The 26,891-nt window shown below is 43.1% G+C and overlaps 1 protein-coding gene across 2 annotated transcripts in view; it reads right to left on the bottom strand.

The window, feature by feature from the left end:
* Nucleotides 1-23,290, bottom strand: part of LOC129826226 (transmembrane protein 132D-like) — a 75,152-nt gene extending 51,862 nt beyond the window's left edge. The window contains exons 1-2 of one of the 2 annotated variants that reach the window (XM_055886725.1): nucleotides 22,729-23,290; nucleotides 13,569-14,454 (exon numbers count right to left, since the gene is read on the bottom strand). In XM_055886725.1, the coding sequence (XP_055742700.1) occupies nucleotides 13,569-14,454; nucleotides 22,729-22,801 (959 nt within the window). In that variant the 5' untranslated portion in view covers nucleotides 22,802-23,290. The remainder of the gene's footprint in view (nucleotides 1-13,568; nucleotides 14,455-22,728) is intronic. The other variant, XM_055886724.1, reaches the window with a different exon arrangement.
* Nucleotides 23,291-26,891: the final 3,601 nt, after the last annotated feature.

Here is a 26,891-nt window from a genome sequence, read left to right as displayed (position 1 = left end):
AGCTCTCATATGGGCAGCAATACGAGACAGCGCAGAGAAGTGGGGTATATTTTATAGCGGTATTTCTGCATGCATAGGTGAGACGTGCTTTGATAATGCAACCAATAGATTACATAATAAAGTTAGGAATTTTCGTGAGACAGGATTTAGGAGTTTCAGTGGGATTGGGACATTAGGAAAATAGCCTAGGCTCTATATAAGTCTATATAAAGCTACTACATGAGTCAATAGAACAAAGAATACACTTGATTTAGGCTCAATTATTGCATGCTAAATGTTTCTGATCAGTGATAGATGAGCAAATGAATAAATGAGCTACCACTTCCACTTGTCCAGCTAGAGATCAATTAAACAAATATACAGACAGAGATTCAGTGAAACAAAATCACATTGATTGATTATCATCCAAGTCACAGGTTTTCGGTCGGGAGTAGGACAGGCTGGAGAGAAAACTCCACTTGTATAACATACTAGCAAAATGTTCTTATCAGCTAATATATAAGCAAACTAAAATAAAAATTGTCATTAGCACTCACCTCAACTTAGCTAACATTTCCCCAGCCTAATTTTTACCAAATATCCAAATGGAGATTCAGTGAAAACAAAAATCTGACATTGATTGATTTATCTAGACGAGTCCCCCTGTCACGACTTCCGCCGAAGTTGGTCCCTCTCCTTGTTCGGGCGGCGCTCGGCGGTCGACGTCACCGACCTTCTAGCCATCGCCAATCCACTTTTCATTTTCCATTGGTTTTGTCTTCTTCCATCACAGCTGGTTCCAATTCCATCAATTACATGTTGTGTATTTAACCCTCTGTTCCCCCCCATGTCCTTGTCCGTAATTGTTTGTTGTAGTGCTTGTGCACGGTATGCTGGTATTTACCGGGTTTTGTTTGACCCATTTATTGTATTGTTCTGTTGACGGTGGTTTATGTGGTTATTAATCACAACCGTTGTAAATCAGTTTCCGCTCTCCTGCGCCTGACTTCTCTGCCGCCAGTAGCATTGCATTACAGAATTACGAATTACCAAAATTACCAAAATTACAGAATTACCAAAACTATGGAGTCAGCAGGAGCAGGTACCCCGGGGTGGAGGAGCGCGTCCGGGAGCCCGCAGCAATGCTCCAACATCTTGGCACCGCCATGGACCGCGTTGTCCAGACAATGGACCGCTGGGAGAGACAGGGAGTTCTTCCAGCGCCTCCACCTGCACAACCGGGGTCTCCCCTGAGCGCCCCTCTTCCTCCTGGTCCCAGTGGGATTCGTCTCTCCCTGCCCCAGGAATACGACGGGAAGGCTGCGAACTGCCAGGGGTTCCTTTTACAACTGGACCTATACCTGGCCACCATCCACCCGGCTCCGTCGGGCCGTGAGAGGGTGTCCGCCCTCGTCTCGTGCCTCACCGGGAAAGCCCTGGAGTGGGCCAACGCCGTGTGGAGAAAGGGAGATGGGACCAGTTTGAGGAGTTCACCCGCAGTTTCCGGGCAGTCTTCGACCACCCGCTCGAGGGTAGAGTGGCGGGTGAGCGCCTCTTCCATCTGAGGCAGGAGACGAGGAGCGCCCTGGAGTATAGGACCCTGGCTGCTGGCGCGGGATGGAACGACAGGGCCCTGATCGACCATTAACGCTGCAGTCTGCGTGAGGACGTCCGTCGGGAGTTGGCCTGCAGAGACACCACCCTCACGTTTGACCAGCTGGTGGACCTTTCCATCCGGCTGGACAACCTGCTGGCTACCCGCGGACGTTCAGATCGGGGTCTGGTGGTTCCATCCCCCCGCACCCCCTCTCCGATACCTATGGAGCTGGGAGGGGCGGTGCACAGGGAGACTGGAGAGGGTTCCAGCTCATGCACCATCTGTGGCCGCAGAGGTTACAATGCCGGTCGGTGCCGGGTTGGTTCCTCTGGGGATCGAGGCAGCAGGCAGGGCACCCAGAGCCCTCTGTTGCTCATATGTTTGTCTGTCACTTTTTCTGAATTTTCCCCGCATTTCCAGCATAAGGCGCTAGTCGATTCAGGCGGGGCTGGGAACTTTATGGATAGATCGTTCGCCCATAGTTTAAGGATCCCCATTTTTCCCGTGGCTGTGCCCTTCCCCGTTCACGCCTTAGATAGTCGACCATTAGGGTCAGGTTTGATTAGGTAGGCCACCGCTCCTCTGGGCATGGTGAAGCAGGAGGTGCACAAGGAGAGAATTAGTCTCTTCCTTAATGACTCTCCTGCGTTTCCCGTGGTGCTAGGCCTACCCTGGTTAGTTTGTCATGACCCCACTGTTTCTTGGCCACAGAGGGCTCTCACGGGGTGGTCGCGGGAGTGCTCGGGGAGGTGTTAGGGGTTTCCGTTGGTGCTACTATGGTGGAAAGTCCAGAACAGGTCTCCACCGTGCGCATTCCCCCTGAATATGCCGATTGTGTGACAAATCTCCTGGTAGACATACGCTGCCCTTCCCAGGAGTCACGGACTATCCTACCAACGAGACATTAAAAACTGTAATATCTTATGTTTCACCGAGTCGTGGCTGAACGATGACACAGATAAACCCAGCCAACTGTATGTTTCCATGCATCGGCAGGACAGAAAAGCTATGGCCGGTAAGACGAGGGGTGACGGTGTGTGTCTATTTGTCAATAACAGCTGGTACGCGATGTCTAATATTAAGGAATTCTTGAGGTACTTCTTGCCTGAGGTAGAGTACCTCATGATAAACTGTAGACCACACTATCTACCAAGAGAGTTTATCTATATTTTTCGTAGCAGTCTATTTACCACTGAGACCGGACTCAACAAGCTGTAGAAGGTCATAAGCAAACAAGAAATGCTCATCCAGAAGCGGCACCCCTAGTGGCCGGGGACTTTAATGCTGGCAAACTTAAATACGTTTTACCTCATTTCTACCAGCATGTACAACCAGAGGAAAAAAAAACTCTAGACCACCTTTACTCCACACACAAAGACAAAGCTCTACCTCGCCCTCCATTTGGCAAATCTGACCATAATTCTATCCTACTGATTCCGGCGTACAAGCAAAAAGTAAAGCAGGAAGTACAACTGACTATAGGACAGTTTTGCTAGCACAGACTTTTTTATTTAACTTGAAAGCACTGTTTGTGTGTGTGGATGTCACCAGCATTACCAAAACACAAAGAGCTGTGATTGGATCAGTGGTTCACCTATCAGTGCCTTGATGGACTTAGCAACAGTAAAAAGGGATGATGTGTAATGAAACTAGGGTGCACGTCCCTTTTTTGCGACCATCAGGTGACGTCCCCGTGACAAACCGGAATTAGACAAAAACCTCCAGTGCAGCATGACACAACATCCCAAGAAAATCCTGAAAACGTCCTTGGGGACATCCCCGGGAACAACCGGGAACTAGACAAAACCTCCAGGGGACCATGACATAACGTCCTGATGACTTCAGGTCACCATTTGGTGACGTTCCGGGGACATCCTTACAACTCATTGTTTGCAGGACAGGACTAAAAACACATCAAATGGGATGAAAAAGTTGTGTTTGTCACACGGATGAATGATCAGACTTCTTGGCAGTAGCCCACTGACACAGTATCCGGCGCATAGCAAAGCTTATTGGTTTTATTCGTGATACTGTCTGTGATTAAAACAAATGTTATCAGAGAGAATTGAATTAACTACAAATGGTGTTTGATCAGATATCATCATGATTTAATAATTTAATCGTTGCCTAAAAACTGAGGCTGTGATCTGGGGTTTTGCTAACTCAATCTGTACACTAGTCAGCTAATGGTGCACAGACTAAACACATTTTCTACAGCAATCTGATTCCCCCTCATGTAATTTACCATGCAGCATATGGAGGTGATGGCACTACATTGTCAATATGAGCAGTAATACATCTGTAATAGAGAATGAAACCTGCCAAAACAATCTAATGGAAAGCTAATGAAACTATCAGGTGTGGTTTGACCATGTTATCACACTCTGACTGGATCTCTGGTCCCCTGGTCACTAGCGATCACCACCACTGGGCTCATTATGTTGACGACTAAGTGTTAAGCCTGACTTAATGGTACACTTGAACAGTGATAAAACAGCCAGACAGCTGCTGAGGCCCAGACCAGAAGAGACACACAGGACCCCTTAATTAACTGGCCGCATGGTGGTGAGGAGCAGGGCTAGAACACCGGCTGTGTGTGTGGGCAGGGAGGTGAACAGTACACAGATACTGAACATACACACAGATGTACTCCTCTGTTTACGAGAGGCAAGGTAATAAGACTTCTTGAGGAGATCCTGCCATCAAACCTCTTCCTTTGCTCTCCTTGTTGTTATTATGTGGCCATTGACCCCATGAGGCAGAGCGACTGAGGAGACTGTGAGTGAGAGGCAATTTCAAATGGATTTAAAGCAACAGTGATTAAGATACATGGGCACTGGGGTGACAGATGAAGAGAGCCAAGGGAAAAGGCTTATTTTTAGCCCCACTGCTTAAGTAAACATAGATTCCAACACAGGGGAGTGGAACAGGCAGAGAGAGACTGCTGCCAACTTGATTTAAATCAATCTCATTCAAATAAGTTGCTACATATTCGAGTACTTTATCGAAATACCTTGAAACCATGAAAACATTTACATTACTAAGACACACAGCAAACACTATGGGATGAGAAGCTACTGTATGGCCTGTTGACGGTGAGAAATCCCAGCTAAAGCATTAAATCAGAACAGTGCACGTGCCTGCCAGTGTGCCCTGGGAATAGCAGCACTGTAAGCGCAGATGGACCTATTGAGGTTGAGGGAGAGACCAGCTCCTTCAGCTAGACCTTCCATCGCCACTTCATTTGATATTCTCAAAAAAGGAGGTGAGATGCATCCATGCAACGCTCACCACTGACTGACTTAATATTGGTCTCCTCCAGGTACCGTTCCCATTTGGGTATACGAATGGCTGAACAAAGGATATGCTGAATAATGCATTCCGGTTGTCCTGCTTTTTGGGTCATCCCCTTTTTAGCCTATTGAATCCCACCTACAGAATAGACACAGCCCTTGTGACTGTGGCACCTGTGTTTGCAGAGTTTACCTTTCAACTTCAGGGGGAATAAGATCTATAGGTAGGAGATGTACAGTATGTCATAAAAACGATAGGCAATTTGATATACATTTGATCCTGATACCATCAAATGGATAACAGAATACATGCAAGCCAAATAAATAATTGCGGCATATAGAGAAAATGGATTCTGGAACCCCAGACAGGACCATCATTCACCAGATACAGTAGTTTGGAGGAAATATAGTAGCAGTAGAACAAGTATTATCTCTAAGCAAGACAACATAAATATCCACCTGTCTATGTTGAAGGCAAAGGAAACACCAACATAAAGTTTCTTAATAGGGCATTGGGCCATGACGAGCTGCAAGAACAGCTTCAATGCTCCTTGGCATAGATTCTAAAAGTGTCTGGAACTCTGTTGGAGGAATGTGACACTATTCTTACACAAGAAATTCCATAATTTGGTGTTTTGTTGATGGAGGTGGAAAAAGCGGTCTCAGGCGCCGCTCTAGAATCTCCCATAAGTGTTCAATTAAGTTGAGTTCTGGTGACTGACACACACACACACACACACACACACACACACACACACACACACACACACACACACACACACACACACACACACACACACACACACACACACACACACACACACACACACACACACACACACACACACACACACACCCTTTAACATCCCTATACTCCTGTTGGCTCAGCCCTAATTGATGTGCTCTTGATGTGTCACCTCCGGCAGCATGACAAATGGCCCAAGACAATACCCAAGGACCAGTCAGCCCTTCCCCCATCAAGGGGTCAACATGTATCTATCTCTCTACAGTATGCAGAGGACTGACTATTAAATGTGTGATAGAATAACACTATTGACGACACGTTTGGTATTTATCTAAAACTTGTCCTCTGAATAGAACTCTGACGCTATCTATATGGATATATGAACTCTGTGCTTACTTGTAGTTGTTCAGAGTGAACTCTGATGACACTGTATGCAATTGTCCTACCCAGCCAACCCCCTAAGGTCATCACACATTGATGTGACCTCCTTCCAAGAGGATGTTTTCTGGTTTGATATGATTGGATATCTTAGTTTATCTATCTTTGGTATGGTTTGTGGATTGGTCAAAAATAGATTTTGAACATAAACAAATAAGTCAGATCTGGTATAATAGACTGGTCTAATAGACTAGACATAAAATAGTAAACATAAATCTAGGACACTCAAATTAGTATGATATGTTACGTTTGGTATTGTTACATAAGATAGAAGGTTACTTAAGGTAAAAATGAAAGGAGGGTGGTTGGGGTGAATGGATAGGTATATAACATGAACGTCTGGTACCCAAAGGTTGTGTGTTCAAATCTCATCACAGACAACTTTAGCATTTCAGGAACTTTGCAACTACTTACTACTTTTTAGCTACTTTGCACCTACTTAGCATGTTAGCTAACCCTTACATAACCCTAACATCAACCCTTGAACCTAACTCATAACCTTAACCATAACCTTAAGACGGGCTGCCGTCTTATTGGCTCTCAACCAACCATTCTACTTTTTTGTTTTTTTTGCGTTGTTCATAACTTGTTTTGTACATAATGTTGCTGCTACCGTCTCTTATGACCGAAAAGAGCTTCTGGACATCAGAACTGGGATTATTCACCTCAAATTGGACGAGGAGTTCTTATTCAATGAGTCAAACGCGAGGGATATACTGCAGACACCCGACCAGGCCCGATCCCCGTGATTCGCTGGAGAAGGAAACGGAAATTTTGAGGCAAAAGATCAGGGTGCCTTGCAAGGATCAGGCGACGAGTGGCTAATCTGCCCTTACCCTCTGTTCTGCTAGCTAACGTTGAATCGCTGGAAAATAAATTGGACAAACTGAAAGCACGTATATCCTACCAACGGGACATTAAAAACTGTAATATGTTATATTTCACTGAGTCGTGGCTGAACGACGACATTAAGAACATACGGTACAGCTGGCGGGTTATACACTCTATCTGCAAGACAGAACAGCAGCCTCTGGTAAGACACGGGGCTGTGGCCTATGCATTTATATAAACAACAGCTGGTGCACAATACCTAAGGAAGTCTCAAAGTTTTGCTCGCCTGACGAAGAGTGTCTCATGATAAGCTGTAGACCACATTATCTACCAAGAGAGTTTTCATCTGTATTTTTTGTAGCTGTCTACATACCACCACAGAGCGAGGTAGGCACTAAAACCACACTCAATGAGCTGTATTACGCCGTAAGCAAACAGGAAAACGCCCATCCTAAAGCGGCGCTCCTAGCTGCCGGTGTCTTTAATGCAGGGAAACTGAAATAAGATTTACCGAATTTCTATCAGCATGTTAAATGTGCAACAAGAGGGAAAAAAACTCTAGACCACCTTTACTCCACACACAGAGATGCGTATAAAGCTCGCTCTCACCCTCCATTTGGCAAGTCTGACCATAATTATATCCTGATTCCAAGCTAAATTTAAAGCAGGAAGCACCAGTGATTCAGTCAATAAAAAAGTGGTCAGATGAAGCCTCAAATTGGAACTCTATTGTATGTTTCCAGTGCATACCGGGTGTGTGTGTACCGTGGTTCACTTGTGTGTGTGTGTGTGTGTGTGTGTGTGCGTGTGCGTGCGTGCGTGCGTGCGTGTGTGTTTTACAGGGCTGTTTTGCTAGCACAGACTGGAATATGTTCCGGGATTCTTCCGATGGCATTGAGGAGTACACCACATCAGTCATTGGCTTCATCAATAAGTGCATCGATGACGTTGTCCCCACAGTGACCGTACGTACATACCCCAAACAGAAGCCATGGATAACAGGCAACATACGCACTGAACTAAAGGCTAGAGATGCCACTTTCAAGGAGCGGGACTCTAACCTGGAAGCTTATAAGAAATCCCACTATGCCCTCCGACGAACCATCAAACAGGCAAGCATCAATACAGGACTAAGATCGAATCGTACTACACCGGCTCTGACGCTCATCGGATATGGCAGGGCTTGCAAACCATTACAGACTACAAAGTAGAGGTCGACCGATTAATCAGAATGGCCGATTAATTAGGGCCGATTTTAAGTTTTCATAGCAATCGGTAATCGGCATTTTTGGACACCGATTATGGCCGATTACATTGCACACCACGAGGAGACTGCGTGGCAGGCTGACTACCTGTTATGCGAGTGCAGCAAGGAGCCAAGGTAAGGTGCTAGTTAGCATTAAACGTATCTTATAAAAAACAATCAATCTTAACATAATCCCTAGCTAACTACACAATGTTGATGATATTACTAGTTTATCTAGCTTGTCCTGCGTTGCAAATAATCGATGCGGTGCCTGTTAATTTATCATTGAATCACAGCCTACTTCGCCAAATGGGTGATGATTTAACAAGCGCATTCACGAAAAAAGCACTGTCGTTGCACCAATGTGTACCTAACCATAAACATCAACGCCTTTCTTAAAATCAATACACAAGTATATATTTTTAAACCTGCATATTTAGTTAATATTGCCTGCTAACATGAATTTCTATATCCTAGGGAAATTGTGTCACTTCTCTTGCGTTCTGTGCAACAGAGTCAGGGTATATGCAGCAGTTTGGGCCACCTGGCTCGTTGGGAACTGTGTGAAGACCATTTCATCCTAACAAAGACAGCCAACATCGCCAAACGGGGGATGATTTAACAAAAGCGCATTTGCGGAAAAAAGCACAATCGTTGCACGAATGTACCTAACCATAAACATCAATACCTTTCTTAAAATCAATACACAGAAGTATATATTTTTTTAAACCTGTATATTTAGTTAAAATAAATTAATGTTAGCAGGCAATATTGTGTCACTTCTCTTGCGTTCATTGCACGCAGAGTCAGGGTGTATGCAACAGTTTGGGCAGCCTGGCTCGATGCGAACTCATTTGCCAGAATTGTACATAATTATGACATAACATTTAAGGTTGTGCAATGGAACAGCAATATTTAGACTTATGGATGCCACCGTTAGATAAAATACGGAACGGTTCCGTATTTCAGTGAAAGAATAAACGTTTTGTTTTCGAAATGATAGTTTCCGGATTTTATCATATTAATGACCTAAGGCTTGTATTTCAGTGTGTTATTATATTATAATTAAGTCTATGATTTGATAGAGCAGCCTGACTGAGGTAGGCAGCAGCAGGCTCGTAAGCATTCATTCAAAGAGCACTTTCCTGCGTTTGCCAGCAGCTCTTCGCAATGCTTCAAGCATTGTGCTGTTTATGCCTTCAAGCCTATCAACTCCCGAGATTAGGCTGGCAATACTTAAGTACTTATAAGAACATCCAATAGTCAGTCAAAGGTACATAAAATACAAATGGTATAGAGAGAAATAGTTCCATAATAACTACAACCTAAAACTTCTTACCTGGGAATATTGAAGACTCGTGTTAAAAGGAACCACCAGCTTTCATATGTTCTCATGTTCTGAACTTAAACGTTAGCTTTTTACATGGCACATATTGCACTTAAAATTTATTTTCCAACACTTTGTTTTTGCATCATTTAAACCAAATTGAACATACTAAATAGATTTTATTGATGTATTATATTAAGTTAAAATAAAAGTGTTCATTGTTCATTCAGTATTGTTGTAATTGTCATTATTACAAATATGAATATAAAAATCGTCCGATTAATCGATATCGGCTTTTTTTGGTCCTCCAATAATCAGTATCGGCGTTGAAAAATCATAAATCGGTCAATCTCTACTACAAAGGGAAGCAAAGCCGAGAGCTGCCCAGTGACACGAGCGTACAAGACGAGCTAAACTACTTTTATGCTCGCTTCGAGGCAAATAACACTGAAACATGCATGACAGCGCCAGCTGCTCTGGACAACTGTGTGATCACGCTCTCCTCAGCCGACGTGAGTAAGACCTTTAAACAGGTCAACATTCACAAGGCTGCTGGGCCAGACAGATTACCAGGACGTGTACTCCGAGCATGCACTGACCGACTGGCAAGTGTCTTCACTGACATTTTCAACCTCTCCCTGTCTGAGTCTGTAATATCAACATGTTTCAAGCAGACCACCATAATCCCTGTGCCCTAGAAAACTAATGTAACCTGCCTAAATGACTACCGACCTGTAGCACTCACGTCTGTAGCCATGAAATGCTTTGAAAGGCTGGTCATGGCTCACATTAACGGCATTATCCCAGAAAACCTAGACCCACTCTAATTTGCATACCGCACAAACAGATCCACAGATTATGCAATCTCTATTGCACTCCACACTGCCCTTTCCCACCTGGGCAAAATGAACACCTATGTGAGAATGCTATTCATTGACTACAGCTCAGCGTTCAACACCATAGTGCCCTTAAAGCTCATTACTAAGCTAAGGACCCTGGGACTAAACCCCTCCCTCTGCAACTGGATCCTGGACTTCCTGACGGCCGCCCTCAGGTGGTAAGGGTAGGTAACAACACATCCGCCACGCTGATCCTCAACACGTGGGCCCCTCAGAGGTGCGTGCTCAGTCCCCTCCTGTACTCCTTGTTTACTCATGACTGCAAGACCAGGCACAACTCCAACACCATCATTAAGTTTGCTGATGACACAACAGTGGTAGGCCTGATCACCGACAATGATGAGAGAGCCTATAGGGAGGTCAGAGACCTGACCGTGTGGTGCAAGGACAACAACCTCTCCCTCAACATGATCAAGACAAAGGAGATGATTGTGGACTACAGGAAAAGGAGGACCGAGCATGCCCCACTGCAGCCCCAGATGGGGCTGGTTGAGAGCTTCAAGTTACTCGTGTCCACATCACCAACAAACTAACATGGTCCAAGCACATCAAGACAGTTGTGAAGAGGGCACGACAAAACCTATTGCCCTCAGGAGACTAAAAAGATTTGGCATGGGTCCTCAGATCCTTAAAAGGTTCTACAGCTGCACCATCGAGAGCATCTTGACTGGTTGTATCACTGCCTGGTATGGCAACTGCTCGGCCTCCGACCGCAAGGCACTACAGAGGGTAGTGAGAACGAACGGCCCAGTACATCACTGGGGCCAAGCTTCCTGCCACCCAGGACCTCTATACCAGGTGGTGTCAGAGGAAGGCCCTAAAAATGGTCAAATCTCCATCCACCCTAGTCATAGACTGTGCTCTCTGCTACCGCACGGCAAGCGGTACCGGAGTGCCAAGTTTAAGTCGAAGAGGTTTCTAAACAGCTTCTTCCCCCAAGTCATAAGACTCTTGAACACCTAATCAAATGGCTACCCAGACTATTTGCATCGCTCCCCCCTTTTATGCCGCTGCTACTCTCTGTTGTTATCATCTATGCATAGTCACTTTAATAACTGTACCTACATGTGCATATTATCTAACCGGTGCCCCCACACATTGACTCTGTACCGCTACCCCCCCTGTATATAGTCTTGCTATTGTTATTTTACTGCTGCTCTTTAATTACTTGTTACTTTTTATTTCTTATTCTTATCTGTATTTTTTTTTTTACTGCATAGTTGGTTAGGGGCTCGTTAGTAAGCATTTCACTGTAGAATTTGATTTGATTACTCCGATTTCAGAGCACTCGACTGAGTGTGCCAGAGTGCAGAATAAATGGCAAATTTAGGAACGCTCAACACCTGTTGAATATGGCCGGTGTCGGTAAACATTGCCAAAAAAGCTTGAAATTGTTGCCAGCAGCACAGTTGCAGTTATCACCACTCTGGATAACATATAAACAACCTAACCAGCTCTGCATGGGCGAGTAAAATGGTCAGTGAACTGTTCTCTCACATTAGCCAGTTAGCTTGAGTGCTTGGCTGTTGTTGTTAGGACAGAACGCTCAGATCAACCCTTGAAGAGATGGGTGGGACTAAAGCTTAAGAGGGTGTGAACGATGCTGAATGGGTGTAGACAAAGAAGAGCTCTTCAGTAGGTACTGTACTAAAATATTCAAAGGCCATTTTCTCAAAAGTGAAGTTACAAGTTTATCAACTTTCAAAGAAGAAGCCATCCCAATGTTCCTCAAATGCAGTGTATGATATACCATTTTGTCGCTCTGTGTCTCTGCTTTTATCCAATGTAAAAAAAAAACACCATTTCAAATTTTCACATATGGACTTGGTCTTTAACCAAATAGGGCTAGCTTCTGTATACCACCCTTACTGAATGGCTAAAAATGCATTAAGGAGGAAAGAAGTTCCACAAATGAACTTTTAACTAACACTTTTAATTAACACATCTGTTAATTGAAATGCATTGACTACCTCATGAAGCTGGTTAAGAGAATGCCAAGTGTGTGCAAAGCTGTCATCAAGGGAAAGAGTGGCTACTTTGAAGAATCTCAAATATAAAATATATTTTGATTTGTTTAACACTTTCTTGGTTACTACATGATTCCATATGTGTTGTTTGATCGTTTTGATGTCTTCACTATTATTCTACAATGTAGAAAATAGTAAAAATTAAGAAAAATCCTAGAATGAGTAGGTGTGTCCAAACTTTTGACCGGTACTGTATATACATTTGTATATAGAAAATATTACCGTTGGTGTATTACCGGAAAATTACAACATTTCCCCCCAATGTCACACTAATGCAATTCCACAAAATACACAACATGTGCAGCAGAAAATGTGCCAAAAATAAAATAGCACTTTATCCAAACAGGTTGTCTCATGGAAGCCGTTGCCCTAGCGTATTTACTCCACACAAAGTCACCATGAATTCAAAGCACACGCATAATTGACACTGCCGTTCTCAGTTCTCATCAGAACTTAACATTTGATCCCGGTCAGACACAAGCCCGGTGAACTGAACCCCGAGCCCAGGCCTGGTCCGACATTACAGAGGTTAAATGAGCCCGAACCTGAAAAAAGCCAGAGTGAGTGAGGAGACGAGGAAATAGCCATTGGGCCTAGAAAAAGCGCAGAGAGAGGAAAACTCACCTTAGTTATGATTAACTGAGTTATGAAAATACTGGAATATAGTAGGTTAATGCAAAAGCAATAGTCGCTTGATGACTGCATGGGAAGTTGAAATAGCTCTGAATATCATTACTCTCCACTAGCAAAGACATGTATTTTTCAATTTAACATTAATAATCTGCCTCAATTCCCAGTAAGACTGCTAACATCTATGATATTTTCTGAGAAATGCTTTAATCCACATCAAATCTAATTTCCTCCAATATTCCCTTATTTCTAATGGACAGTTTGGGAACGTGTGGCTAAATTTAGAAGATAAGTTGGGCTACTATGTAATACATCAGAAAATAGGGTTAGTTGTTATTAACCAATTATAACCACAGTGTGCTACAGGACAGTTATTGGTCTGATAAGCACTTCACTATAGTTGTTTCCTATATGTCATAGGGAAATAGTTGCATTTGCATTTGGAATTATGCATTTTTAAGATAACTTATTGTTTTAAAATACGTGACTTGACATAATAAAAAGTAAAGTAGGTTACGTATGAGTGAAAACATCAATCATGTCATATGAGACTCACCGCAGAGTGAAGTTCTTCAGGGAGGAGGAGCTGGTCGTGAGGATGTTGAAAGTGGCGATATCTTTCTTCAGGGGTTTGGAGGAGGTCTGAATGACAACGGCCTTTCCCAGCTTGAGTTGAGACAGAGATGCAGCTCCCTTGGGCACCTGAAAGAGGCGTACACTGCCGATTCTCTGCATTGGAGTAACAGGGACGTACTCAGCCTGCTGCTGCTGCTCTGAGCTACCCCAGCGGCCCCCATCCCACTCCCTGCACTTCCCGTAGGCACTGGGCCGGGCCTGGTAGTAAAGCTCTACTGTGTTGCCCTCTGTTAGGTACAGCTTCTCCCGGCTAGAGCTCTCTGCTGCGGGACTAAACCAGTTGGCTACAGGCTCCAGCTCAGCCATGCAGGTGCCCCTCTGACCTCCAAGGGCACAGGAGCCCCTTACCTCCTGGGTCTGCCAGAAGGCAAACAACATCACACAGGGCAACTCATCATTTAACCCCTCTTCTCCCCTGTCCCAGTCCCTCCCAGCCACATAGAACAACACCCGCACCTTGGGCATGGAGGAGTAAACCTGGGGGGTCAGCACAAAGAACTGAACCTTCCAGTTATAGGTGAATACCCCCGGGGCCCGGAACAGCTGCACAGACTGAATCAGGTCTAGAGGGACAGGCTGCTCTTTGGACAGTGGCCCATAGCTGACGTTGACAACGGGCGGCCGGCTGGCTCTCAGGATGACAAATGGCTGTGTCTGTGTCTGCAGGCTGGAGTTCCTCATGATGTCCTGACCGGTCTCCTTGAGGAAGAAGCAATCTGCATCTCGCACCTGGTAGTTGACTGGAAGGAACACGGGAAATGGCAGAGAGCTCTTGGTGTTGTCTGACATCTCCTGACTGTCCAACTCTGTGGGAAAGCAAGAGACAAAACATTACCCTTAGGTTAACAGACAGTGTTGTTTTGAAGACATGTAGAGGAAATTCATGTTTATCATTTTGGATGGACTAGTGAGTTACTAGACCCTTAGCCTCTCCTAATAGCCTACGCCTTGGAACTCACAACCTCCTGGCTACTGTCCTGCTTCTCTAAACTCTATCTAACACCCATTCATGATCAGGGTCAGGAGTTCTATAACATGGTCCATTGTTTCTTGGTTATATCAAGAGGTCAGGAATAATTCCTGGTCTTTATCATTATTCATTTGAATGCAAAAATATCCTATAAAAATATTGGTTCAACAGGAAATACTAAAAAGAAACCATCCAGAAAAGTCCAGGAACTAGACTTGAGGCAAGCAGATCAACTGGATGTGACCTCTTCATTAAAGTGACTGACCTTTTACTTAATCTTCGAATTCCCATGACACAGTAGACAATAGGGCCTTTATATTACAAATTATAGCAGGAGCAGCTTAAGGTTATTACTGTGTGATGCAGTGGCCCGGCACACTGGTGGGACAGCATCAGAACAGACTCCATTGCCATTATATCATCCATCATCTAGATCAAGTCAATCCCATTATCAATGTGATTTCAGCTCAAACCATTAAAGTAAAACAAAATGGAAAAGTAGCAAGCAATAACATCTACATGATCTGATGACGTGAAAACAGAACAAATTATATTGAACAAAAATACAAACGCAATATGCAACAACTTCAACGATTTTACTGAGTTACAGTTAATATAAGGAAATCAGTCAATTGAAATAAATAAATTAAGCCCGAATCTATGTATTTCACATGACTGGGCAGGGGAGCAGCCATGGGTGGGACGGGGAAGGCATAGGCCCACCTGCTTGGGAGCCCGGCCCAGCCAATCAGAATGGGTTTTATTACAGACAGAAATACTCCTCAGTTTCATCTGCTGTCCGGGTGGCTGGTCTCAAACAATCCCATAGATATAGGAGCGGGATGTAGGGGTCCTGGGCTGTCGTGGTTACAAGTGATCTGCGGATGTGAGGCTGGTTGGATGTACTGCCAAATTCTCTAAAACGACGTTGGAGACACCTGTGGCATTGTATTGTGTGACAAAACGGCACATTTTTGAGTGGCCTTTTATTGTTCCCAGCACAAGGTGCACCTGTGTAATGAGCATGCTGTTTAATCAGCTTCTTGATATGCCACACCTGTCAGGTGGATGGGTTATCTTGGCAAAGGTGAAATGTTCACTAACAGGAATGCAAACAAATTTGGCAATATTTTATTTCAGATCATGAAACACAGGACCAACACTTTACATGTTGTGCTTATATTTTTGTTCAGTATAGTTATTGCCTTTGTTTTCTGTATGTTATTGCATTTGTTTCCCACACAGGGCAGAATTGTAATTTTGGGTGTTTGGAGTAGCGTGAGGATGTCGAAAGAGACAACAGCATGAGAGCCCTTTGATCTGGCCTAAAAGCATGAGGGTCCGCAGGCCAGCATCCACTCTCATTTTGCGGCCATTTTGATAGATTACACAGATTATGGCAGCTGACCTGAGGCTGCACTGTCAATGGGAGGCTAATTGGCCTACTTGGTGTGTGTGAGTGAGAGTGAGAGTGAGAGTGAGAGTGAGAGTGAGAGTGAGAGAGAGTGAGAGAGAGAGAGAGAGAGAGAGAGAGAGAGAGAGAGAGAGAGAGAGAGAGAGAGAGAGAGAGAGAGAGAGAGAGAGAGAGAGGGAGAGAGAGAGCAAAGCACCAACTGCCTGGTATGTGCTCATTACCGGATATTATCTCACAAACTGCCAGTTAATAAACTGTCTGTTCAAAAATAATGAAACCAAGTCTATTATCCTCTTAAGGGTAGGCCTATAGCTTGCATTGCAGAATAAAGTCAGATGCTTGTTCATGAAAAATGGGCACATTCGGTTCTGCCAAGAGGACAACCTCATCCAAAGACTAGCATATGAGCCCTGCAATGTAATGTGATTCTATTCATCATGAACTATGTCAAACTAAGAATACACAATGCATGCATCACATACCCCAGTGACAAGTCAACTATTTGTAGACATCATCAACAATGTCCCTCTTGACAACTATTCTTGATCCGATAACTGTCATAAACTTGTGCTTACCACAGAGTTGACTAAGATTACAGACATAATGATCTGCATCTGTAGAGACACATGTTTTAGTTCCATTTGTCAAATTATGACAAAAGAGAACGACACATCTGTCACTGGATTGTTGATGGCTTTTTTCCTGAGGAGGAAGAGTGTCACGCCCTGATCTGTTTCACCGGTCTTTGTGATTGTTTCCATCCCCCTCTTCACCATTATCCCCTGTGTATTTATACCTGTGTTCTCTGTTTGTCTGTTGCCAGTTCGTCTTGTTTGTCAAGTTTACCAGCGTTTGTCCTGTCAGCGCCGGTCTTTTCCCAGCCTCTGTTTTTCTCATCCTCCTGGTTTTTGACCCATGCCTGTCCTGACCTTGAACCCGCCAGCCTGACCACTCAGCCTGCCCCTGACCCTGAGCCTGCCTGCCGTCCTGTACCTTTGCTTCTGTTGCTGTAATAAACATTGTTACTTTGACACGGTCTGCATCTGGGTCTTACCTTATCCTGATAAGGAGGGCTTGGAGCTTTTTGTAAATTTAACTTGGTCTTGTCCCTCATGGTCTGTGGCGTGTGACATCATCCCTCCTTCGCCTGCTTTTATCGCTGAGCAGCCATCGTACTGAGGCTGTGGACTCGTTGGAAAGCTTTACAAAGTCAGGGAAACATAACGGAGCCATGTCTACGTAGCGACAACCCAAAGAGAAACACAAATTGATTTATTTTCTTCTCTCACACAGACGTGTCTCAATCTTTTTCTGTAGGAGAAGGCTGGGTCTGGGGCCTGGGCTTGGGCTGTCTCCACCAGTGGCTACTGACAGATGTGCTGTTTAATACCAGAGCTGGCAACATCTCCCACCGCTGTGAATAAGCACTCACTGGGCCTTTTCTGCTTCTGCATCTTTGCAGGAGGGAGATGTGCTACAACTGTTCTTCTTCCCATAGGGTGGAGCACAATTGGCCCAGTGTCATGAGGGTTTGGCCAGGGTAGGCCGTCATTGTAAATAAGAATTTGTTCTTAACTGACTTGCCTAGTTAAATAAAACATTTGAAACATGAAAGAGCCTTCTCCAAATTGTTGTCACAAAGTTGGAAGCACAGATCTTCTAGAATGTCATTGTATGCGGTGGCATTAAGATTTCCTTTCACTGGAACTAAGGGGCCTGGCCCAAACCAAGAAAAACAGTCCAGACCATTATTCCTCCTCCACCAAACTTTACATTTTGCACTATGCATTCGAGCAGGTAGCATTCTCCTGGCATCCACCAAACCCATATTCGTCCGTAAGACTGCCAGACGGTGACGTGTGATTCATCACTCCAGAGAATGCATTTCTACTGCTCCAGAAACCAATGGCGATGAGCTTTACACCACTCCAGCCAACGCTTGGCATTGCGCATGGTGATCTTAGGCTTGTGTGCGGCAACTCAGCCATGGAAACCCATTTCATGAAGCTCCCGACGAAAAGTTATTGTGCTGACGTTGCTTCCAGACGCAGTTTGGAACTCGGTAGTGAGTGTTGCAACCGAGGACAGACGTTTTTTACGCTCTACGCGCTTCTGCACTCGTCGGTCCCGTTCTGTGAGTTTGTGTGGCTCACCACTTCATGGCTGAGCCATTGTTGCTCCTAGACGTTTCCAGTTCACAATAACAGCACTTACAGTTGACCGGGGAAGCTCTAACAGGGCAGACATTGGAAAGGTGGCATCCTATGACGGTGCCATGTTGAAAGTCACTGAGCACTTCATCCTACTGCCAATGTTTGTCTAAGGAGATTGCATGGCTGTGTGCTCGATTTTACAGTATACACCTGTCAGCAACGGGTGTGGCTGAAATAGACGAATCCACTAATTTGAAGTGGTGTCCACATACTTCTGTATATATAGTGTATATGCTGTGCCTATACTGTACATCCATCCTCACTACCCATGATGAAAGCATTGCATCCAGCTGATAAACACAATGCCAAATCCCTCCACCAGCTGTTTCAGCACAGAGCTGCGCCAATCACTCAACTTGGAGACTGAGACCTTTCACTTTTCTTTTTCCCTGTCCACCTAATCAATATCTATTCTGGCCTACAGAAAAGCACTTCTCTAATGTCTCCATTGACATAGTTGTTTTCGTTCTTACAAGGATCAACTGCTTTGCTCTTCAAATGCAAAAGGAAAAACAATGCACAACTGAATCCATATACCGAGCACAAAATGATATGCTGTTAATCAAATCTATTTTCCAAATTCTCTAGTTGATTCCAAATGAAAATATCTGTGAATAGGTTAGATTTGTACAGTGGGTGTCTATCTTTAGGGAATAAGCACTTGCATTATGCAATAGTAATAACAATTTAAATATAATATATTAGATATGTAAAAGCAGAGAGAGAGAGATTTTCAGAACTGATGAAGTAAGACTAAGCCAACCTTTAAACATAATGTGTCTCTTTTCTCAGAATAAGTCACTACTTGTGAGCCTGTTAGATACAGCAAATAATAAGGGCATCAGAATGCTAGGAACAGGGAGCCCGACAGGACTACATAGGGCCCTATGTTCTAATGTTGGGGGTAAAAACAGTACCACAGTACCATTAGCATCACTGGACACAGTGAAACATATAAGGTTGATTCAAAAAAAGTGAGGAGACTAAGGCAAAAGCTAATTAATGACATGGCTATAAGTGTCTTTAGGTCTGCTTGGCATTGTTCCCAGTAGAGATAAAGCTGTCAGCTGATCAATTTCTGGACAGCACAGTACTGCTCAGTCATGAGTACAAGCTATCTTTACTTACAGTACTGTGCTATTACAGTAGGCTATTGGTTGTTACTAGGAAACAAAACGTTACCCATGCTGTCATTGTATGCTATTGTCAGCATTATATTGAGACCAACTAGCATACAATACATTGTCTCTTTTAATACAGAATTATCTATCACGCTCTGACAAGCTATTCAACTTGAGTTTGTCTTGATGGAACCCACTGATTTGGGTTGACCACACACCAACCAAACCTGGCCTATGATGCATGGTGTTTGAATGACCAGTAACAGTTTGCCTGTTCCTTTTCTTCTGCAATAATATCATGTTTGTATGCAGATAAGTGTCCCCCATGCATTCTAATGTGCTAAAATACAATTCAGTAATTTAGCAGATACTCTTATCCAAAGCGACTTACAGTAGCAATTATGGTTAAGTGCCATGCTCAAGAGCACAAACAGGTTTTTCACCTAGTCAGTTTGGGGATTTGAACCAGCAACCTTTCAGTTACTGGTCCAACACTCTTAACCGCTAGGCTACCTGCCATTTCCATATATGCAGAACAGCCTGTAAGTGATCTGATTTCCAACGACTTGACGGAGCCTTGACACAGATATCTCACTTATTCCACATGAAGTGGTGAAGAGAGCCTGTGTTTAGGTCAAGATGTTGTTTACTTCCATAATGGCAGTGTCCTCTCCCCAGGGGAAAGGTCAGGCATGACCTAAGCATTTCAGGGACAAAGCTCTCCTAATAGAAATGGTGGTTTACTCTTGAAAAGACCCTATGTCCCTGCAACTGCTACATAAACATACAAACGAGATAGAGCACTGATCAGATTTGTACAGAAAGGGAGGGGAGGGAGGGAGATGCTTAGGCCTGTGTGGGATTGGTAGAGATTGCTATATCCAATGAGACTCTTAAAGCTGCTTTTAAAAATCTGTTTTATCAGGATTTCTCCCTTTTTATTATCTCTTTATCCAGTCTGTTTATTATAATTCAGGAGGGCCACATTGCCTGGAAATAGCAGTCTTTGAGGCAGTTAAAAGCTTTTTAGCAAATGCCTTTGTGATGTGGAATATTGCTGGGTTTGTAATTAAAGTCCACAGGGTCTTGTCCATTTCATTACTGAGGTGATGTGAATGAGCACAATGATGAGTTCTGGACTAGCTCTGCTGGACACTGTCACTAAACTTGGGAAATGAAAGCAATATAAATGTTTCATGTGTGTCCATTTCATGAGTGGAACTTGCTAAATAGTTAATCAAATAGCTACCTGGACTATCTGCATTGCCTCTCCCTTGCACTAACTCGTTTGAATTATCACATATGCTGCTACTGCTTATTATCTATCCTGTTGCCTCATCACTTTACCCCTACCTATATATGTACATATACACCTCAATTACCTCGGAACCCCTGCACATTGACTCTGTACTGGTACCCCATATATATAGCCAAGGTATCTTTACTCTTTGTGTCATTATTTCTCATGTTATTGTTCTATTATTATTAAATTGTTTTCTCTGCATTGTTAGGAAGGGCAATAAGTAAGAATTTCACTGTTAGTCTACACCTGTTGTTTATGAAGCATGTGACAAATAACATTTTATATGATTTAAAGTGCATAAACTGGTAATACTCCAATGTAACAGAGGTACCGGTACACAGTACATCCTACACATACTATAGGGCTCTATTTTAACAAACCTAACATAATGGTAAATCTTAGCGCTACTTAACGCAATAGTAAATCTTAGCGCTACTTAACGCAATAGTAAATCTTAGTGCTGGTGGTATAGGTTCAGGGGTGTGTCAGGCTTCAACATAGAAGCAATTGGCTTCAACATGAAAATATTCGTCTACACACATAGCATTCGCATTTCGAAAATGCACTGCATGTTAGAGCCATGGACAATTGGACATTGGCCAAACATTATAATAAGATTAGCTTACAGTACCATCGCCTGATATGGCCTGTTAGTGACTTTGGACTTTGCCACGTGAAAGATAAACAAATGAACAGGCAAATAAATAGCCTAAACTACAAGAGGATTCAGCACCAAGGCCAGGGATCGGAATTCCCGCGATTTTACTGTTGGGTGCTACATATGAACACAGAAGATGCATTTTTGTTATGATAAAAGGAAAAACAATAAGCAGTCTATTGTTATAAGTTTATGTTCCTAAAAAGCCTTCCTACAGTCACTGACACCTTTCATTCAATGTGCATCACAGATAAGCCTAATGAGTCCAAACTTTGCATAGAAGCTGCATGGACAAATAATTACGTCCAACATAAAGAAAAAACGAGAATGTCTGTTGACTGTTTTGCTGTTAATTATGTTTTAATAAAACATTGGTTATATGCTACATATTAGGCTATTGTGCTTCTCTGCTGGCAAAATCGATGGCATAACCAATTGCGTTACTGCTAAGACCAGTTTAAATATCACCAGTAGCGCTGCGTGAAATTGGCACATTGGCGCATGGTTTTAAGGACACATCTTTCCAACCTAGCGCTATTGAGTTTATATAAAGCAGGCAAATTACCGACCCTGGCGACACCGTTGGAAAATAGCAGAGTGTTGGCAAGTCGAAATTGCCAGAGCATGCATTTGGCGCCGCCATAACGCCAGACAGAAATAGAGGTTTGCAAAAAACTAAATTCACATCAGCAATGTTACATCAGCACAAATCAATAAGATCAACCACAAATTAAAAAAACTTTGTTTACCATGCTCTTTGGAGTAGGCCCAATTAGGCTAAAGTGGACCTCTTTGGCCTAATGCATTTTGGTAGGCCATTTGACTGATGGCTTGGTCAGTGTGTATGTCAATTGTAGACATACAAGTATGGTATATAATTTCAAAGGAAACTATAAGTTAAATACATTTTGAACCACACGGGTAACAGTGGCTATTTCAACGTTTCACAAACTCGGTCCAGGGGACCCAAAGGGGTGCTCGTTTTGGTATTTGCCATAGCACTACACAGCTGATTCAAATAATCAACTCATCATCAAGCTTTGATATTTTGAGTCAGCTGGGTAGTGTTGAGGCAAAAACCAAGACGTGAACGCCTTGGGGTCTCCAGGACCGAGTTTGGGAAATGCTGGTCTATGTTGTGTCATCAACATCTCGATCATAATTATATTATAAAGAGACAACACAAACATTATTAAAAGGCTACTAGTTTGATATTATTTTATAGGAAGTAAACTAGAATACACGTCTAGACTATTCGAACACCATAACGAGTCTATAACTACATTTAGGCTATACCAATCAAACACATCCATGGAATAGAGCAAAACATAATGTAAATTAATATAGGTATATGCCGAAAATCACTCAGGCTAGTTTTCACTTACAATAAAAGGCACATACCTTGGGTGACAACTGTGACGATCGTCGCTAGGAATATCTGTAAAAACCTCCAGATATGAGAGTAAATGCTCATTTTGGCTGTCACTTTATTCCATGTAACTTCCAGTCTCGGAGTTTCGTGAGTTTCAACAACCCAAGAAGAGTAGCTTGACTAGTGTAGGCTACAAAATAGCACCTGTAAGAATACAGCCTTGTCTTGTGCACTGCGTGCGTCACATAAACTATACATTGAGTTATCAGAAACTGTCTCGATGGTGGAAAGGTTTTGCTTAACGAACTTGGAGACGTCCCGTCCGGTTGATCAGATTGCGATCAGCCAAGTTTCGATGTGCTTTTATTTTTTATTTGATCCCTTATACCGCCATACCGAATACGATTATTTGATACAGCAACTCCATCTGATTCATTTTGAAGTCCTTGCATCAGCTCTCAGACATTTACCCAACTTTGACCATCGTTGGGACTGACTGCGCTGAAATGTTCCATGTGTGTTCACAGATCACGGACTGCTTTGTGCGCAACCCCTTGGGGCACTAAAGTCATCATCTGTCACTACTCCATCCGGCCAGAGCACGTCTCGTCCAGTAAATTAAGCAGGAGACCATGACGATTTCATGTGATTCTAAATCTAGCGTAAGAAAGAGATGATAAGAGGATGGTGTAAACAAAGAGCCACTACTGTACATGCTGCAAATTATAGTGATTAGTTGGCTATAGTTTGTGTTATTCCAGAACATACATAACTTATTTGAGGCTCTCACAACGTACATGGGGCATTTTAAAAGTGTTTGTACCCATTCATTTAAAGATGCTCACGAATGTAACTTTTCTCCAGTTATTGTGGCTCATGCAATGGAATGTATTTTTTGTAATGTCAGTTGAGTTGAATCAAATCACAGCACATATTGATGGTTACTCTTCCTGCTTTTACTTTTGCTTTGCTCTATGGGTACACTCGCACCCATTATGCCATCAATGACCACATTGACATGAACACCAATATCCTGTTATTATTCTGGATACTCAATTATTCTGTTTGAGTTGACACATATAAACATCATATCCAGTTTACAATAACCCGAAAAAGTTGTATCCCGGATATAAGAAACCCAGATCAGATGCCTGGGTTATGGTGATCTAAAACAGGATATGTAAATATCTTATCTTATTTACAGTCTGTGCAAGCTCAGTTTCGCATATCATGGGTGTTGTGTGATTATGTTTGGTCCAGTGCAAAATGTCTGAATGTCATCAGTTTAACCGATTTTAAGGAAATTAAAAGCTGAGAAAACATGTTTATGATAACACTTCAATTCGTCTTGGGTGCATATGTTGTGTGGTTGAAATACTGGCTGCTTGCTTAAAAGTGTAAAAGATAACACATAACACAAGCATTGAATTTTGACAAGAGATGCTGAAAGAAAGAAATCATATTTCTCCACTCCTGTTCCCGAAACAAAATTGACATGTGTTGTATAATTTCACTGCAAGAAACATGTCCACATTTCAGTTACTATTCCTATTAACTCATATTAATTTCAATTTGGAATATTCTGTTTATTCATGAATACAGGGATACTCATGAGCGGGATATCAAAGGTGAATGATTTTGTAAGTGACAGCAAAAAGAATATGATGGGCATTGTACGACATGATGCTCTCCATCTGTGATTGGCGCATCTATAAATTAGCATTAGGTAAATGAGGCTGAACCCTTGTTGATATGAACACCTACTGTTAAAGCTAAAGGGTGGAACTCTAGTGCCCCCTGATGGCTAAAGATAAGGAATTATTAGAATAGTCTACTGTGTGTTGGTGGATTTGGAGTCTTTTTACATCCCTATATTTCTTGCAGCAAGTTAAATAAGAAATGATCAGTGTCTGTACCTCATTGTGAAATGGGTTCTCATATCATTAGAATGATCAGTGTCTGTACCTCATTGTGAAAAGGGTTCTCATATCATTAGAATGATCAGTGTCTGTACCTCATTGTGAAAAGGGTTCTCATATCATTAGAATGATCAGTGTCTGTACCTCATTGTGAAAAGGGTTGTCAAGAGTAAGACATCGTTGCCATAATGCATGGAATTTAAACATTTGTATCAACAACAGTAAATGTTAATATTCCCCTTCTAACACTTTGGCAAGAGTTTCAAACTGAGGCGGAACTCAACAGTGTGCTCGTGGGCGTACAGGTATTATGTTAGACTCAAGCCCCAGTGTCCGGTCTGTGGCGTGAAGTCACGAGCTCTGCTGGTTGGCTCCTGCTTAGCTACCCGCTTAGCTACACAGACCAATCACGGACCGGCAGTCTATGAGGCCATTAGGGTTGATCTGGGCTCCACTTACCCTGCTTTATGACCTCGGGGGAATTCCTGCGTTGGTCGAAATGATTAACCAAACAAGGGAACTTCGCAACGTAAGCCCCTCAGCCCTCGTTATTGATAGAGTTTGCGAGTGTACAATTCTGTTCACTCGGCGCCTGAAACGCCCCATAATTCAATTCGCGATGATTGTACATTCACAAAGAAAAGTCTGCCAGAAACTCTACTTCAATATGGAGAAGTCAACATACAAGTAAAAACGAATGTAAATAAGTTATAAATTGTGCTACAAATGCACAAACATCTCGTCAAAGTAATTATGTTTTTGTTTGGTTAGCTTTTGGAAATTGTAGAAATAAAACGTATTTATTCAAAATCATACTTATATATATGACTAGTGAATAGTGTAACGACCCTGGGTTTATAAGCTCGGAAATCGACTCTGCCACATGAGCATTCTTTTGCGGCACAGTCGATAGCGCGCCAGACCTCGGGCTAGAAGGTCGAGGGTTTGAGACCTGCTCCCTGCCTGTTTCATTACATTGGTGTCAGAAGTGATCGGACCTTGCATCCACGACAGTGCGTGTGCTTGGCCGGTGAGCGTAAGACGTAGAGGCGCAAGGACGTTTTATAAGCACGGAAATCGACTGTAAGCACGAAAATCTACGAGCATGCTTTTGCTGCACAGTCGATAGCGAGCCAGACATCGGGCTAGAAGGTCGAGTGTTCGAGACCTGCCCCCTGCTGTTACATTACAATAAATATATAGTTAATTTAATTAGACATGCAATCATAATTGACAGTAGCACATACAAAGCACACACAATAGCTACTGGTGGCTCCATGATGACTGAAAACACACCTGTGGGCCAAATTATTTTTTATTACATTTTTATTTAACCAGGCAAGTCAGTTAAGATCAGGGATTCGATCTAGCAACCTTTCCATTACTGGCCCAACGCTTTAACCACTAGGCTACCTGCCGCCCCGAGCTCCGACCTAATGAGTGACGAATTTCCGGGAAAGGTCCATTTTAAAATTAATTAATTCCTCCCTTGCCCTGCAAGTGTAAACTCGTCAAACATCCTCAGAAGTGTCCACTTAATCAGAGGGGAGAGGGTGTGTCTTTTAAGTGTTTGGAATGCAGCCCTGGCCTTTTGTGGATTTTATATGGTGGTCGGCAACCAACGTTAAGGTGCATTACCGCCACCAACTGGATTGGAGTGTGGACCAGAAGCAGTGAAGGTCTAAATCCTACCGAATAATCTCGTCTCCCTAAGGAAACGAAATACATAATTAAATACTACATCCCCTGAAGATTTCCCCAGAAGTTCACTTAATCCTGGCTCTTCAACCCCATTACTCCTCAAATCTAATAACAATCGCTCAATTTCCCTCACATATTTCTGGCACTGAAATATAACATTTTCCACTGTCTCCATCTCCTCCTGACAATGATCACACCTTCTAGTTGAATGTTTCCCCACCAATTTCATTGTACTATTGAGCCTGGTGTGTCCCAGTCTCAGCCTTGTGACTACAGTTTCCTCCCTTCTCTCTCGGCCTGAGGACCTCCCTGCCTCCACCTTTTCCTGGATCTTATTCAGGTGTTGTAAGAAATACCATTGTAATAACACAAGCATATTGCTATTACATTGTTATAACTAACTTCTTTCTAAAAAACAGGGTTTCTCACAAGCAGAAACTGAGACACACACACACCAGAGACAGATGGCTGACACAGAACATTCATAAACACTGATAAGGCAGGGAAGGCCTTGAGCAAGAGTGCTTGGGTCTGCATCCCACGAGATAATGAGACACACACATAACCGAGGA

Source organism: Salvelinus fontinalis, chromosome 28 (assembly GCF_029448725.1).
Source record: "Salvelinus fontinalis isolate EN_2023a chromosome 28, ASM2944872v1, whole genome shotgun sequence".
Lineage (NCBI taxonomy): Eukaryota > Metazoa > Chordata > Actinopteri > Salmoniformes > Salmonidae > Salvelinus > Salvelinus fontinalis.
This window is presented reverse-complemented; position numbering and strand designations above follow the sequence as displayed.